General features: G+C 40.1%; 1 protein-coding gene across 1 annotated transcript in view; it reads left to right on the top strand.

Moving 5' to 3' along the window:
- Positions 1 to 17,074, top strand: part of SLC1A1 (solute carrier family 1 member 1) — a 122,422-nt gene that overhangs the window by 84,610 nt on the left and 20,738 nt on the right. The window contains exons 10-15 of the mRNA XM_014589345.1: positions 5,923 to 6,015; positions 8,261 to 8,375; positions 9,582 to 9,624; positions 11,056 to 11,154; positions 14,335 to 14,519; positions 15,674 to 15,781. Coding sequence (XP_014444831.1) covers positions 5,923 to 6,015; positions 8,261 to 8,375; positions 9,582 to 9,624; positions 11,056 to 11,154; positions 14,335 to 14,519; positions 15,674 to 15,781 — 643 coding nt within the window. The remainder of the gene's footprint in view (positions 1 to 5,922; positions 6,016 to 8,260; positions 8,376 to 9,581; positions 9,625 to 11,055; positions 11,155 to 14,334; positions 14,520 to 15,673; positions 15,782 to 17,074) is intronic.

Genomic DNA, 17,074 nt, shown 5'->3' with positions numbered 1-17,074 from the left:
AAACTTGCCAGGCATGTGTATGTTTGTGCCAAAATCCCAACACAATGGAGAAGTGGAGAAAGGCTTGGAGCATGACCATACTCCATAGGGCAAGGAGGAGGAGTGCTTTTTCCTTTTCCCTCTTTGTCTCTCTGTCTCTCTCTAGTGAGTGCACATATCCTTTGGCAATTAAAAAAAAGTCTCCACAATTTTGTAAATAAAAATGAATCTTCTAAAGATAAAAAAATAGATTAAAATTTTAAAAGTCTCCACGTTATAGGCAGTTCTATTGGACAGCATTCATCTAGAATTTTATTTAGAATGCATGAATGAAGCCAGCATGGCAGAGTGCCCTTTGGGTCAAACCTGAGTTGGGATTCCAACTTTACCACTCACCAGCTGTTTGCCTGTGCTATGTCACTTAGCCCTTCTGAGCTGCAGATTTCACTTCAATAAAAGAGGGATAGTAATACCTATTGCAAAGGTTCATATTAAGTATTAAAGGAAATGATGCATTAACATGCAGTCATTGTTCAATGCTTAGTACCTATCATTATCTTTTATTATAATTATCATCATCTTCCTTTTATTGTTTTTTAAATGTTTTCTACAAGGCACACACACTCATCAGAGAGAGAGAAAAAGTGAGAAAGCAAACTGCTGAGACGCAAACCTCAGTCAGCCATGTGGCAGTCCAGCACCTTAACCCACATGCCACCTGCTGGCCCCTCATCATCATCATTCTTATTACTGGCAAGTGGAGTTTTAGACAATCCAAACAAATATCTTATAGTCATTAAGTTTTGTAATGTTCGTATTAGGGAAATTTTCAAAGATCAGGTTGCTTCCCTGCATATTATCTCCTTCCAAGGTGATTATCATCCTTACCCCCAAGAACACATTATAAATCACCCAAGAGCCTGGATTGGAGAGACAGCTCTGTCACTCATCACTGAAGACTAGAGAGGTTGATCTGAGTAAATTTCCGATCTATCCAGGAAACTGTAGGACTGAGGTAGAGAAATAGGAAATAAAGCTCTTTCTCAGAGTCACCACGGAGTCCTCTGCTCCAGCAGAAAGGAGCTGGCTGAGTGCTTGAGAGTGCATTTAAAATTTTTCCACCAGGAATCTCATTTTGATTCAACCTTTTATTGTTAGCTGAGTCCTGCAGTACAAACAGAGCCACCAGCCCATAGCCAAGTCATTAAGACAAATTAAGACATATTAGCATTTGCTGGAAACAATTACCTACGTAGATTTAATTAGTTTCACCGCTGGAAGAGAAGCCTGAGAAGGCACCCAACACATACCCAAGCACAGTTCTGTAGCCACCCTGTGAATCTGTCACTTGTCAGTACCTTAGGGGCTGGAAGCTACTTAAATGGAACATCTACCGAAAGACAAGATGTCAGAAAATACATCTTGCATTAGCTCAGTGTTACAGGTGCTTATTCAGATTACTTGGAATCTGTTAGGGTGGTCGGTTTTGTTTTTTTTTTTTAACCTGTCTTTATTGTTATAATCATTATAATTGTTTATCAAAATTATGTACTGAGTTCTAGGAGGGGTGCAGACAGTGGTGCAGCAGTAAAATGTGACACTTTGCAAAGCTGACCCCTACGGGAAGGTTCTGGGTTTGTGTCTGGAGACCTTCCTAAATTGAGGACAGGTGGACCTGTGACCTGGCACTAAGACTGGGGCTGGACCTCTGTGAAGTGGGTGTTCTCTCTGTGTCTCTTTCACTTATAAAAGAAATAAATAAACTTTAAAAATAACAATGTACTGAGCTCTAAAATGAAATAGGCACATCATACAATCATATGATGCATTTAGAAAAAAAACTTCTATATTTACATTATTGTTTGCTTTTTCTAAAGGGTCCTAAACTCATAAGTTCATTCACTTCTTTTTTTTTTCTTTGTAGAGGTTTTTGCCTTAGGGCACGTGTGCTCACCAGAGAGAGACAGAGACAGGGAGAGGAAAGTGAGAAATCACCCCCCAAGAGGGGATGGCCACGCCACAATCCCTTCTTCTCCATTCTCCTCTTGGGATTTTGGGCATGCACACACACGTGCCCAGTGTGAATTTCAAGTCACCAGGTCTGGGATTCAAACTGCAGTCAGTCATGTGGGAGTCCAACAATGTAACCACTACAGCATCTGCTGGCCCCAAGTTTATTCATTTCTGAATTGAATCCTTCAGTCCCTTTTGTTATTTTCCTGGCATAATTCTTTTTAATTGTCAGGAAAAAGAGTCTCCTCAGCACATGAAACTGCATTTTTCCCAAAGAAAGAGAATAGAATCTGTCATCAAGCTTATTGTAGGTTGTGACTGCTGTTACAATAGGTCCATCATACCAAAATTGCACTATCTTGTCCTGGAGGTTGGTGAATGGGCCCTTAACAACATCCTGGGGCTGCTGCTAAAGAAGCCAGAGCACCTCCTTTCAAATAAATTATCAACCTCCAAGGAGCAGTCACCAGTTACAGGAATACTGTGTTTAGAGTGAAAAATGACTTGTTCTGATATCCTAACGATGCCAGCTTCCTTACACATTTTTTCCTATACATTAGATAAGTATGATTATATGTGAGGCACATAATCCCCTAGTGACTAAAAAAATGGATAGGCCTTTTATAGTGTGAGGAGTGAATATAAAAGCTACCAGGCATGCTGACAGCCATACAAGTTTATTACCTTCCCCTTGGGGTTGTCTGCGACAATCTCCATTTTTCTTGCTCCCCTGTACTTTGGACTTTGCAAATGATTTTGGGGCAACTCATGTGTGTTTAAGGCACACAACTGTTCCCTATGATGAACATTTGACACAAAATGTGATCCTCATTTTGAAAATGGGACAGGGTCGAGTGTGAAACCTCCAAGTAATAACTTGTTGAAAAATTATCTGGTTGCTTCTAAAATTGCCCCATCTCTCATGCAGAAATCCAGTTAAGAAGCAGCATCTTTGACTCTATCCATATAAGCATTTTTGATACATAGCAAGGGTTTCTAGCAGGTAGGGGTGCAAGCCTTCCATCTCTAGTGGAATTCCAGACAGCCAACATTCAAGTCTAGGCAACATTCAATCATTTTATTGTTAGCTAAAGACCACTTGAAACTAAATCTAATAATGTGACCAATATGCCTCTTAAATTACTTGTGCCCTTGGACATTATTTTTAGCCTTCTTCTTTCAAACAGAAACTTTAAGGTGTCTCACGAAAAGCCATACTCAATAACTTGTTCATACAGACACATTTTGAAAATCATATAAAGAGGAAGGAAATAGGCTTGCCAGTTTGGATAATGAAATTACTGTGATTTATTATGGAATCTGGCCACAGGACAATCTGAAGATCTAGCAATAAGTGGATGAGTAAATACATTATGGTGTAGCCACATGACAGAAGATTATGTAGCCACTAAAATTATCCTAAGGCTGAATTTATAATGATGAAGTGCTTATCACACAGCATTAATTGGAGGATTAAAAACTATACAATTGGGGACAAGCAGGTGGCATGGTGATTAAGGCACTGGACACTCCCACATGGCCGACCATGGTTCAAGTCCCACACCTGGTGACTTGCTTTCTCACTTTCTCTCTATCTCTCTTTTTCTGTCTCTCTCTGGTCAAATTAAAATAAATGAATGAATAAATAAATTTTAAGATAAATAATTATAAACAAAACTATACAATTATCTCAGCTATGTGTAATTAAAAAGAGAGAGACAGAGGGACCAGCAGTTAGCGTAATGGCTATGTTGCTGGACTCCCACGTAGTCGACTGCGGTTCGCATCCCGGACCCAGTGCCTTAAAACTCACGCTGGGCACGTGTGCGTGCATGCCCAAGATCCCAAGAGGAGAATGGAGGAGAAGGGATTGCGGCATGGCCATCCCTCTGGGGGGTGATTTCTTGCTTTCTGTCTCTCTGTCTGTCTGGCTAGCGCACGCGCCCTATAGCGAAAACCTCTCAAAAAAAAAAAAAAAGAGACAGAGAGAAAGAGCAAAAAACATTGGAAGAAAATTCACCATAATATTAACTGCATTTGATAAAGTGGGTTTTTTTTGTTTCATTCTTATTTTTCTTCAGATAATTGTAATGAATATATGTTATTTTGCACTCACACATAAAAGTTACTTTTTCAGTTGACTTTGAGCTTCCTGACAGAAAAGGCAGAAAGTGAGAAGAAGGGAATCAAAGGGAAAAGAAGTAAGAAATTAAAGGGACAAAAATGGATAATTATCTGGTGATGATAATGTGTATGATAGTATCTTTAACTGGACTAATATACAGTGTATTCATGCTGGGAAAATTCATTTTACAAGCTGTAATGATATACAGTGATTGTATTAAAAAAGAAAAAAGATTATAAGTGACTTGTTATACAAAAAATATATACAATTTAAAAATAAATAAACAGGGACTAGCAAATGGCATGATAGTTACATCACTGGACTCCCACATGGCCAACCACAGTTCGAGTCCCAGACCTGGTGGCTTAAAACTCATGCTGGAGACATGTGAATGCACAAAATCCCAGGAGGAGAATGGAAAAGGATTACGGTGTGGCCATCCCCCCCAGGGTGGATAATTTCTTGCTATTTCTCTGCTTCTGTCTCTCCAGAGAGTGCACATACCCTATAGCAAAAAATTTCTCTTGAAAAATAAATAAATAGGGCCGGCGGGTGGTGTGGTGGATAAGGGCACTAGACTCCCACATGGCCAACTGTGGTTCGAGTCCCAGACTGGGCAGCTTGCTTTCTCACTTTCTGACTCTCTCTTGCTCTGTCCCTGTCTGGTCAAATTAAAATAAGTGAATAAATAAATGTATGTATGTGTATATATATATATATGTGTGTGTGTGTGTGTGTGTGTGTGTGTGTGCATATATATATATATATATACACACACACATATATGTACGTAAATAAAATAATTCTTAAAAATCAATAAATGCATAAGTGACATGATTTTTACCATGTGGTAAAACAACTTTCTCAGTTCTTAAAGATAAAATTTTCCTTGATACTGGCTTTCCAAAAAGGCTTATCATAAAGGATGTAACTGATACACTGTACAAATCTTAATAAAGCTCTTACAGTAAATGCTTAAGGGAGTATTCCTTAAGACTATTTCATGACCACCCCAGGAAAAGTCACAGGTATAGCATTCACTATAGGGTAACAGCAAAAATTTCCTGGCAGGGAATCTGCACTTCATTGTGCTTTCATTCCTTAATTCTGTGTTGGAATTTTTATTTATTTTTTGCCAGATGGTGTGTGCAATGACCAGAAATGGACAGAGAGACAGAGAGACAGAGAGAGGGAGAGGGAGAAAGCTCTACTCAGTGGGATATGGTCACACCACAATCCCTTTCCTCCATTTATGCACCCTGTCTTGATTTTAAGCATGCATTTGGTGTGTTTTTCCTGCCACTGGACTGGGACTCAAACCACACAGCCAGCCATGTGGAATCCACTCCCTTAACCACCAGGCCACAGCCCCACATTTGAAATGTTGAAGTGCTGCTTTTGTCCTTTGTATCTTATCCAGACAAATAGGGTATGAAGAGCTTAGCAGATGGAGAAAACAGCCCTCAGCTCTTTATTCACACCTCAAGGATTGACTCAGCAGACCCAGAATCTGTATTTTGAAAATAAATGATGGGGCTGGTTGTTGGCACAGTGATAAAGCATCATGCCCTGCAAGCTGAGAACATGGGAAGGTTCTGGGTGCACATCCAGAAACCTCCCAGAGTACACTGGTCGCACAAGTGTCCATGATCTCGGGTTGGCTGATGCTGAAGGTGGTTTGTACCAGGAAGATCCTGTTGAAGGGTGTTTGCCTACCAGTATCCTCCTTGCTCATGAAAGAAATAAGTAAATAAATAAACTTAAAAAGTAAAGTTAGTGTAATTTGACTTCTTCCTCCCTTTCAGGTGTTGCTGCACTGGATTCCAATGTATCTGGGAAAATTGGTCTGCGTGCTGTCGTGTATTACTTCTGTACCACCGTCATTGCTGTAATTCTAGGTAACATGTCTCAATCCTTATTCCTCTACATAATTGTGACTTTTCATTCAAAAGGTAGTTGGGCTTTTTATTAGGTCTTCAGGAAAATCATGATGCATTTTGCATAGGAAAAAATCATGACTTTCTCGACAACCTAATAAAATGCACCACTTTTTTTCAAAAAAAGAATTAATGTTGTCAAAGTACCATGAAGCTTTTTTCCTTGAAGTTTTCACAGTACCTTTTATGGGAAGAAAGTGTCATTTGGAATGAGTTTTAGCCATGGCACTGCTTATTAAAGTCTCTAGTAAGAAACAGAAAGAGGGTGACAGTTCTGTGCCTTGTCAAGATCACTGGGTAGAAGGAAGAGAAGCCAAGTGCTTATATAATCCTTAAACTGGATAATTAGGTTGTATTGATAGAGCAGAATTAGAAAATATTTCCAGAAAGAGAGTATTTCTGTGCATTTCACACTTCACATAATACAAAAAGCTAACACCTAACAGCCCTGCCCAGTGTAAGTCCCACTTGTAAGAGAGAGTTCTAATAAGGGAATATATTTGTTCTTGTACCTTTTGCATGATTTATGAGAAAAGCTTGGCCCATCCTTTGTAACCTAGTGTCCAGAGTAGGAATAAAGGAAGAGAATCTGCTCAGTCGTTGCAGTCAGCTCGACCCTACAGTCTGCCTTTAATGAACTGATAAGAAGTGGTGGGGTGGGGGACCAGCAGTTAGCATAATGGCTATGTCTCTGGACTCCCATGTAGTCGACCGCGGTTTGAGTCCTGGACCCGGTGGCTTAAAACTTGCCAGGCGCGTGTGTGTGCATGCCCAAGATCCCAAGAGGAGAATGGAGGAGAAGGGATTGTGGTGTGGTCATCCCCCCGTGGGGTGATTTCTCACTTTCTATCTCTCTGTCTCTCTCTGTCTTTCTGGCGAGCGCACGCACCCTATGGCAAAAACCTCTCCAAAAAAAAAAAGATTAAAAAAAAAAAAGTGGTGGGGTGGGGGACCAGCAGGTGGTGTGGTGGTTAAGGCACTAGACACTCCCACATGGCTGACCACAGTTGGAGCCCCAGACCTGCTGACTTGCTTTCTCACTTTTCCTCTCTCTGTGTCTCTCTCTGGTCAAATTAAAATAAATGCATAAATAAATTAAATTAAATTAAAAAATACTTCTTTAAAAAAAAAAGTGGTGGGATATGGTCAGGTGTCAGTGGTTTTAGGTGGTAGGCCCAGCAGGGCCTTAAGCCTGCTCTACACCAAAGCCACATTTCCTCATTAGGTTCCTGGGAAAACAGAGACAAAGAGAAAGCATGATACTTCTTAATTATTAACTAAACATAAATCTCTTCAGAAACCCTGAGGGAAAAAGTGGGCATGGCCCTCTCATTGCCAACAGCCCCTCCCATTAACAAAACTGGTCCATTTATCACTCCAAAGTCCCGCCCCTTGTCGCAGCTTTTTCTCCTCTGCCGGGAGGAACAATCAGGAACTTAGAGGCTTTTTCTTCTTCACATCCCTCCAGTCAAACAACCTCAATAACTTGGTCTCTTCTCCCTCCTCTGCTTGGACACCTCCAGTGACAAGAGCCCTTTTCTTTCAAAGTCCACAGTAGCACTTGCAGATGCTCCACCATGGAGACAGTTCCTCTTTACAGCAAGAAGGGCCACCCCTCCCTGTAACCCCCATCTATCTGTCCTCCCCCTGAAGTGACATTTCCTCACTAAGCTTTCCAGATAGTCAAAGGCCAGTGGAATGAAAGAAAGACAAGATTTGTTCAGTAGGCTCCTCAGGAGAATAACCAACATCTGTGGGTAAAAGTTACGAGATGATACTGAATGAGCTCCCTAGGCTAGAATATGAATCACTCTCACCTTGACACTTGTCTAGGCTGATCTCATAAGTTAAAGAAAAAAGAATATTCTCTACCATAGGTATTTCCAGAAGTGATTCCTCATTAGACAACAAAAATAGAAAGTATTCCTTCTGCTTATTTATTGGATTGTCAGAAAAATCATGACACATTTTGCATAGAAAAAGTACATCATGACTTTTCCAATAACCCAATATTTAAATGGAAAATAATTAAGGCAGATGTCAAGGTCTAGCAAAGGCTCAGCGTTTTGACTGGACCTCAGGGTCCTCTCTCTCACAGTGCTGCCTGGTTTCACTATGCCTGATTCTAAGAATGCACTGGAGTGCCATGAGTGCCAGATGACCTGGAAGGTTTGTAACACCCTGTGGATGCTGTCCTTGGCCACAGGTGTCGTGTTGGTGGTGAGCATTAAGCCTGGTGTCACCCAGAAGGTGACTGAAATTGACAGGACGGGCAGCACTCCTGAAGTCAGTACAGTGGATGCCATGTTAGACCTCATCAGGTGAGTGTCTTGCCAGCAGGTGGCTTCGTGAGCACATTACTGTGTGGCTGCACAAGGCCTCATGTGTGGTTTAATGTGGTTTAATGAATTATTATTCATTTTCATTTTGCCCTGGGTCCCACAATTATATAACCAGCCTTGCTGGTCAGGTCATAGTTCCAAGAAAAACAAAGGAATGAGCTCCTCTGTCAGAACTTGAGTCAGACAGATGCAAAAAGTATAACTATTGGATAGTGCTGCTGAGCTGGGTGGAGTGGCTGGTTCCAAAGCACACTTGGAGAAAAAGACATATTTTTCATTGTAAAGGAGAAACTCTCTCGTAAAAAGCAATCAGACTTGGGAATACATTAATCAATAAGTAAAACAGCAATGAAACCAGAGACTCATAAAAATGGTATAAGATATGTGGTATATATTTCATTTCCACTTAAAACTTAAATGCATTTATTCACCAATTTTTTGATGCAGGGTCATGGTCTTTTCTTCAAGTTAGTTTTAGTTCAATGCAATTCTACAACATATTGTTTCTGTTGCATATGTTACCTTTCGAAAATGTGTCAGCTACACTTTTCAGATTCAGTTTCCATTGAGTGGAACAACAAATCCCATAAAAATTGCAGAGAAAGACAAGTGCCAAATCCTGCCAGCTTTTCTTTTTATTTCAATTGCCTTCTTAGACCTAATTTAACCACAAACATTTTAGTCATTAGCCTTTATTGAGTTTCCAGGCATTCAGCTTAGTTTTCATAGAAACCATACTTTTCTTGTCACACTCATATTTCATAGACTTATATAACATTTAATTCAATAATTACAATGATAGTTGCAATTGGAATTAAAAATGTTGGGACAAATTCAATGGACTCTTGGTAAGCATTCATCCTCAGAGATGAAAACAGAAATGTGCAGAATATTTTAAAAAATAGTCTCTTGTCTTTGAGTGTCTACATTTCACTGAGGGCGATAAATGTGTCAGTTACTCAGTGACTCGGGCAAGTGAGAGTTGACTAGGAGAGCTTTCTCTTGGATGAAGCACAGCAGGAAAGATAAATCCTAATACAAGGTAGCACGATGCCAAGGATAGGCCAGAAAGGAAACCAGAGTGTTTATCCAACACTATACTCATTTCCACCAATGTACTGAGTATAACACACACATGCACACACCTCTTGCCTTAAACAATAATGATTTTCATGTCTCCTACAGGAATATGTTCCCTGAGAACCTCGTCCAAGCCTGTTTTCAGCAGGTAATGTTTAGGACTTTAGCCCTCAAGTTGCTCCCCTCTTCCCATTACCAATTAAAACAATGGTTTTGTTTGTTTGTTTGTTTGTTTTTCCTACTGTGACCCAAGAAGTGGAATTAGCCCAACAAAAAGGCCAGCAGGAAATGCACCATGAATGGTGGAGTTTCAGGTGGCTCTTCTATTTTATGTCCCTGGGCCTTGCAGCCCACAGTCAAGTGCATGTCATCATTTACACTCTGGTCCATTTCTTTTATGACTCTCTTCCCCTAAACAATCTCATATGGACCAAATCAGGAGTCACATAATGGGGGTTTTAAATTACCTACTTCAGGAGAACCAAAATATATTTGGAGGAATATATTTTTGTTATATTTGTGAAGAAATTTAGATTCTTTGCAGATGCAATGAGTGAAGATAGTAGCTGTTCATCTCTCCTTCCCCTCTCATGTTGGAAATCAGGATCTAACCCAGGTGTGGTCAGTGTTCCCAGCATTTGGCCTTTTCCTTAGCTATTACCTCCCAATTGCTGGCGCTCCACAGAGAACTGTAACAAAGCCATGATTTTTGTCTCTAGGAAAGTTTAACAATCCTTCACTCCATTTACTTCAAGCCTTTTTCTATTTGTCTATGCACTTTCAGACAGCTGAATCCATCACAACTGCTGTATTCATTTAAATAAATTACATGAACAGAGAGATCTGTGTATACCAACAAAAATGGCAGTTAGATTGCTCCCTGCAGGCCTCCACAAGGCACAGAACCACCTCTATTTCAGGGGTGCCTTTTCGGATCACCACAATGGTCATTTGTAAGGTTCTTGGTGTTGGCAGAGCCTTGTAGGAGGGACACTTATGCCTGGGGTAATAATATACTAGCTCTTTCTTAAACCTCCATGTTAGAACTCCACAGACCCAAACAGAACTGGAGGAAAAGAATTCAACAGAAATATCACTCATTGAACAGCCGTAAAAGGACTGTGGATTTTGAAACAACCATAAAGTTAAACCTTTCTCAATATCTATTAAAGTCATGGTGACTTTATCAAATTTGGTTTTTCCAAATTAAAATTAATAAATATAAACAAAAATGATTGACAGGAATACCAATAAAGTCTATGAAAGCACCTGTAGATAAAACCTATACTTTTTTTCTCATTATTGCTTCATCAAGTTGTCCCTTAATACGAAAATGAGAGAATATTTCGACATGACTGAACGGTGGTTGTGGGGATCGAAGATTTTAATTTCTCAGTTCTACTTTCAGTTCTAAAACCTCATAGGAGGTGCCACTGTAAAATGAAAGCAACAGAGGGAAGGGAGGTAGAAGACTATAGTGGCATTTATTTGGCCAAAAGAATATATTCCTGTGCTTTAGCCTTAATAAACTTTTGTTTGCTTGTTTCCTTGCTTGTCTTTGCTTTTGTCCAACATGTAGTACAAAACCAAGCGTGAAGAAGTGAAGTCTCCCAGTGATCAGGAGACAAACATGACAGAAGAGTCCGTCACAGCCATCATGACAACGGCTATGGCCAAGGTACCACCCTTACTAGTAGCTTGCTGCCTTCCCTAGTAGGCAGGAGCCGAGTTATGAGTGAGCAGGAGATGGAAACACAATTCATTATTTGCAGAGTCTGCATATGTGAATTAACCTACTTGCTCAAATCAATACTTGGAGCTTTCATGGTCACTCGCAGGCACACAGGGTGACAAAACAGTTGAGTCACCCAATGTGCATGTCATCGGCTGAGGTTAAGCTCTATTTTTTTTGTTTGGCTTTCATTCTGTAAATAAATTTCCTTTTTGGCTGCATGTTAGTGCCATATATTTTGCATTTTTTTGTGCTTTTTCTTGGTGATTTCACAGTTTAAAATGGACTGTAGCATAGTACAAACATGCTTCTCCTGGTCTTCCTAAACTCAGGCTGTGATGTGTCTTACAGAGAAAATACATGTATTAGATAAGCTTTGTCAGGCAGGAGTTATAGTACTGGTGGCCATGAATTTAATACAAATGGATCAACAATGTATACTCAATAAGGTATCTTTAGGGGCTGGCAGGTGTCATAGTGGTTAAGAGGCTGGACTCCCATATGGCCAACCACAGTCTGGGTCTTTGACCTGGTGGCTTGCTTTCTCACTTTCCCTTTCTCTCTCAATATCTCTCTGGTTAAATTAAAATAATAATAATAATTAATTAATTAAAGAGTATGTTTTTAAAATGAGGTGTCTTTAAACAGAAACACACGTAGAATAATGTTACGAACAAATGTTACGGATTAATGAAAATCATTTAACCAGAGTTTGCAAGAACTTAATCTTGGTGTCCTCCTTAAGAGCAATGGGTCTGTGTTCATGGGAACTTTATAGAGAATAACTACCAGGAATAAAGAGTACCACAGAGAGAAAAGAAGGAGCCCTGGTGCCTTTATGTCTCTACACTTCTTACAGTAGAGTTGGGCAGCTAGTGAAATTGCTTAGATTTGTGAGGGTACATAAACACAGGACGCAAGCTTACAATTCCTTGATAGACTCTCTCCGGCCAGATATCATGCAGAGTTCAGAGTTTCTCAGACTTTATAGTAGGGCCATGTGGTGTGTATATTGTATATGAGACAACATCTGTAAATGGAATTGGCAACCACACTCTAGAATCAAGCACATCGATATTTCTGCAACAAACTCATGAATATTCTGCCAAATAAGAGAAGCAGACTATCAACAGCCTAATCTCAGTATCTGGTAGGTTTTATAGACAAAATATTTTGCCATAAACTTACCATTACATCAATGGGCTTTGAGAGCTTTAGGGATTACAGAATTGGAGAACAGAACATGTAGGCCTGAAGTGGGGCCTTTGAAGGTCTGTCATAGATTTCTCCTGAATGTTCTCTGCCTTCATATGGGAAGGAGAAATTTAAGAGAAAATTAAATGTTCAGTCGACTTAAGCATTCAAATTAAATAGACCACAGCTGGCTCCCTGCTTCCCACTGCAGAAAGCCTTAACCTCTCAAGTTGGGTTCATAGCCTTCCAGGACTTGGTTCCCCTGGAGTTTTCCCAACTTACTTCCCAGCAGATCCCCTGTTTTTTATCTGGACCTGCCTCCTCAATTACTCCTTATTTCTGCCTTTTGATGTGGTTCCACAAATACTTTTCTGAATGCCATCCATAAGCCAGACCCTGCTGGGCACTAGTATATTAATAGCAGAAAGACAGATGTAGCATCTGTCTTCATGCAAAGAGTGATGAGTATTACAATTGGGAAGAACAGGGTGCTTTGGAGGCACTGAACAAGGGACTTTAGATTAGTTTGAGGGCCATAAAAAATGACTTAAGAATTATTCAAGCAGGGTACAAGGACTTGGGGCATGATAACTTTTGCTTTTCCTTCTCATTTTTCTTCTCACTGCCTACTCTTCAGGCCTAGCTTTTCCTGACCTCAAAACCTTCCTTTATTCCAATCTCCATGTGACGCTTGTAACTCGTAGCTTGGCTGTGCAGTTAATTACATGGCATCTTGTGATTATTGCCTCACATTTCTCACTGTCAGTCTTGAATCTCCAGCTGAATTTCAAGACATTATACTGTAGCCAATGTAGTTAGGACACCTGAGCTTCTCCATAAATATTTGTTTAATGAGAAGAAATGACTGGTACCCCAGTGACTTGTGGTACTTCCTAATAAATCTGGTTGGTACCACTCAAGATATCTGATTTCTTGGGAAACCTCGTGCTATCTTTACTCAGGATAACATAGATATCTGACTAATTTTTCTTTCTCTACAATCCTGTTGGTCATTCAAGATGCAGGAACAGTAAAGAATGTTCCTATGTTTTATCATCAGGGTAAATAGATGGTAAAATGTCCTGAAAATGTTCACATGGTAATTCTATACTTCCTGCATTATTCATTCCTATCTTTTCTTTTCTTTTTTTTGAAAATTGCTGTAGGGCACATGCATGTGCCAGAGAGAACACTCCCCAGGGAAGATGATTGGTGATGCAACAATCCCTTTTCCTCTCAGGATTTTAGGCATGAATTCACACATGCCTGGCATGTTTTTCAAGCTGACATGTCTGAGACTCAAACTGTACAGTCAGCCATGTGGGATCCAATTGCCTTAACTACCATGCCACTGACTGGCCCTAGTTTCTATCTTTTTTAATGATTTTTTAAATTTATTTATTTATTTTAGTATGATTACTATTTTTAAGTTTGTTATAGGGCAAGTGTGCTCACCAGGAGAGACAGAGAGAGAAGTAAAGTGAGAAGAAAGCTACCAGTTCCGGGACTCAAACCTCAACTGGCCATGTGGATGTCCAGTGCCTTAACCGCTACAGCATCTGCTGACCCCAATCCCTATCTTTTCTAAAAGCAGATTCCAAATGTACATATTATAATAGTTAAATACAAAAATATTCTTGACTCTAAAATTTATAGTAAAAATGTAAAACATTCCAGGATAGGTCTTTAAAAATATATACAAATGTGGACTTGTTAAGAGAGAGGGAAGAAATTTTAAGCTTCATTGAGAGTGTAAAATTCGTTATATGCATAGGTTTTTAAAAATAATTACTATATTTTCTCAAGTATTGTTGACTGACTGGTAGATGGCTAGTTTATTATGCCTAGCTATCATATCTTCTTGTTTCAGGGCTTTTGTATTCTAACAAGATTATAATCATGCATCAATATATTCTTGGTTTTGATCCACAGAACAGCACAAAGGACTACAAAATTGTTGGCATGTACTCAGATGGCATAAATGTCCTGGGCTTGATTGTCTTCTGCCTCGTTTTTGGACTTGTCATTGGAAAAATGGGAGAAAAAGGGCAGATTCTGGTGGATTTCTTCAATGCTTTGAGTGATGCAACCATGAAAATCGTTCAGATCATTATGTGGTGAGCAGCCACTAGTTAATGCCATTTTGCTTCCCCTGACAACTCTGTCTCCTTAAAATTGGAAAGAGGAGTCTATGTTTCTTAATTGATCTAATCCTAGAGAAGGTAAATATTTAATATCAAGACACTGGGGTACTAAACAACTTCATTAGGAGTTAGTTCGCTAACTAAAGTGTAGCTAACAGCCATTGTCTTCTCCTTCAAAGCCTGGGGAGATTATCTTGCACCCAACCAGCATTAATGTTGGAAGGAGTTCCTTGCACATCATAATATAAAGTGCTGCCTTTATTAGGCTTCAGGTAAAAGTGAGGTTCAAAATATTTACAATTAGTACAGTATGGACACTAAAACTGCCACCTGTGATCATCCCAGTGACACCACTGAGTATCTGCCCTGTCCCTGAAGATGCCAAATAATTCACATTTCCTAGGAGACCACTGCCTACTTTCCTCATACTGAATTAACATTATTTAATCCAAAGTGTAGTCACTGACAATGACTTAAAAGGTTTAGAAATAACAGCTTGGTAAGTGACTTAATCCATAGAAACCTCAGCTTCATCTTGTAAGATAGGATAATAAAAACTACCCTCAGGGTTAGAAGTACATTAAGTGAAATGATGCATGTAAAATACTTTCCCCAACCAAAGATGTAATGAGAGCTCCACAAATAGAACTATTATGTCCCATTCACTACTAACATGACTGCCCCTATTGCTGATATCCGGGAAACAAGATGGCCATGGCTAGAAAGAGTCTCAGGTCTACAGTTGGCAGTGAGGGTCGAGCCCAAGGGAGATAAGCAGATATGACACTCAGCAGGATTATGTGCACTGGGAACTTGGCATGTACTCAGATGGCATAAATGACCTGGGGTAAACACCAGCCTGATGACATGTTCTTGCCAAGTGCAGTGTAGAAACTCTCCTTGTGGTCATTTCGGTGGGTAGAAGCTAAGGTACTAAAACTAAAGCCAACACCATCCACCCAGGACTTAAAACTGAGTTCTCAGCTTTATTATGTGCCCTGGGATACTCCCAGCTGAGTGCTTAGGTCAGGCTGAGAGAGTATACACTGTCTTGTTCCTTTCCTGACAACCCCAGCCTAAGAAAAAACTAATGATGGAATTGCATCTTTGTTGTGCTTATTTTCTAGTTACATGCCACTTGGTATTTTGTTCCTGATTGCTGGGAAGATCATAGAAGTTGAAGACTGGGAAATTTTCCGCAAGCTGGGCCTGTACATGGCCACGGTCCTGAGTGGGTATGTCAGACTCGGGCTAAGTAACAGATACTTCGTTTGATCCAACAGAATTTCTGTGGAGAGGCTGGGTTCCTGTTGGTTTTTCTCTCCTGTGCAGAGAAAAATAGGGTTCAGAGATAAGAGAGCAGTGGGGAGGAGGGCTGCCCTTTAACAGCTGTACTGTAGGTGGATCTTGCTGTGCTAATTGCCAGCTCTTGGCAGAACAGCCTGGACCAGTTTTGTCATTGCCTTTGTTGGTTGCATTAAAATCATTTTTAAAACAAGAGTGAAGCCCACTCGTAGCCTCTCTTGGCTCTCTCCTGATCTTTACTGACTCAAGAATGTAAACTAACCAAGCAAGTAAGAGTAGTCTCCAAGTACCCTGAGCCTGAAAGAAATTAAGAAGGGCCTAAATGAAATTCAGCTCAAGCAAGTAGGAGCAGGTGGCTGGTTTGTTCTAACACTGTTGCTAGTGCAGGGATAGGTCATTTGTATATTTATTACATCCCTGTTATGGTTTTTTTGAAAGGAGATCAAGTAGAATAGATTATGAATGGTGCTTCCCAGACATCTAGCCCGGGGTATGATACAACACATGTGCTAAGAAATACAGAACAAGGGGATTAATAAATAAAATCTGTTTGATTCCCATAGGTCAATACCCCCAAACACTCAACTTGAGCAATCAACTCACCTAACTAGAACTTGATTGTACTGGGGAAATTCCATTTAATAGTATTTGGTTTTTAATTTGTTTGCCAGCCAACACAGAAGCAGCCTGGGCTCCTACAATGTGAGGGCCAGGCTCAAATCCCATAGCCACATTAGGTAAGGGAAATGGCACCTCTACCTCACTAGAGGCCAGCCTTGCTCCAGAGCAGCTGAAACAGGCAGTACCAGGCACTAAGTCGAGGAGTGATGCGGCTGAGATCTGTCATACTGAGCCTTTTCATAATGGACTACTACTGCTGGTTGTTATCCTCTCACCCTATCTAGGTTTCTAACAGAAAATTAAAAGCTACAGTTCTTAACTACAAGCTCTCTATTGAGAAGACCCTCTCTCCAGACCTCTAAGATGACAACTTTTTAAAATATTTATTTTATTATTTTTTAATTTGACCAGAGAAGAACAAAGAGAAAGTGAGAAAGCAAGCTGTCAGGTCCAGGACTCAAACCACAGTTGACCATCTGGGAGTCCAGAGCCTTAACCACCACTGCACCTGCCAGTCCCCAGTGACAACTACTAGTAGTAGCAGCAGTTACCCCTCCTTCCCTTCCTCCTCCTCTTCTTCATCTTCTTTCCCATTTCTGCAC

The sequence above is a fragment of the Tupaia chinensis genome, unplaced genomic scaffold (assembly GCF_000334495.1).
Source record: "Tupaia chinensis unplaced genomic scaffold, TupChi_1.0 Scaffold000354_1, whole genome shotgun sequence".
NCBI lineage: Eukaryota > Metazoa > Chordata > Mammalia > Scandentia > Tupaiidae > Tupaia > Tupaia belangeri.
Note: the sequence above shows the minus strand (reverse complement) of the source record. Positions and strands in the feature narration are given on the sequence as shown.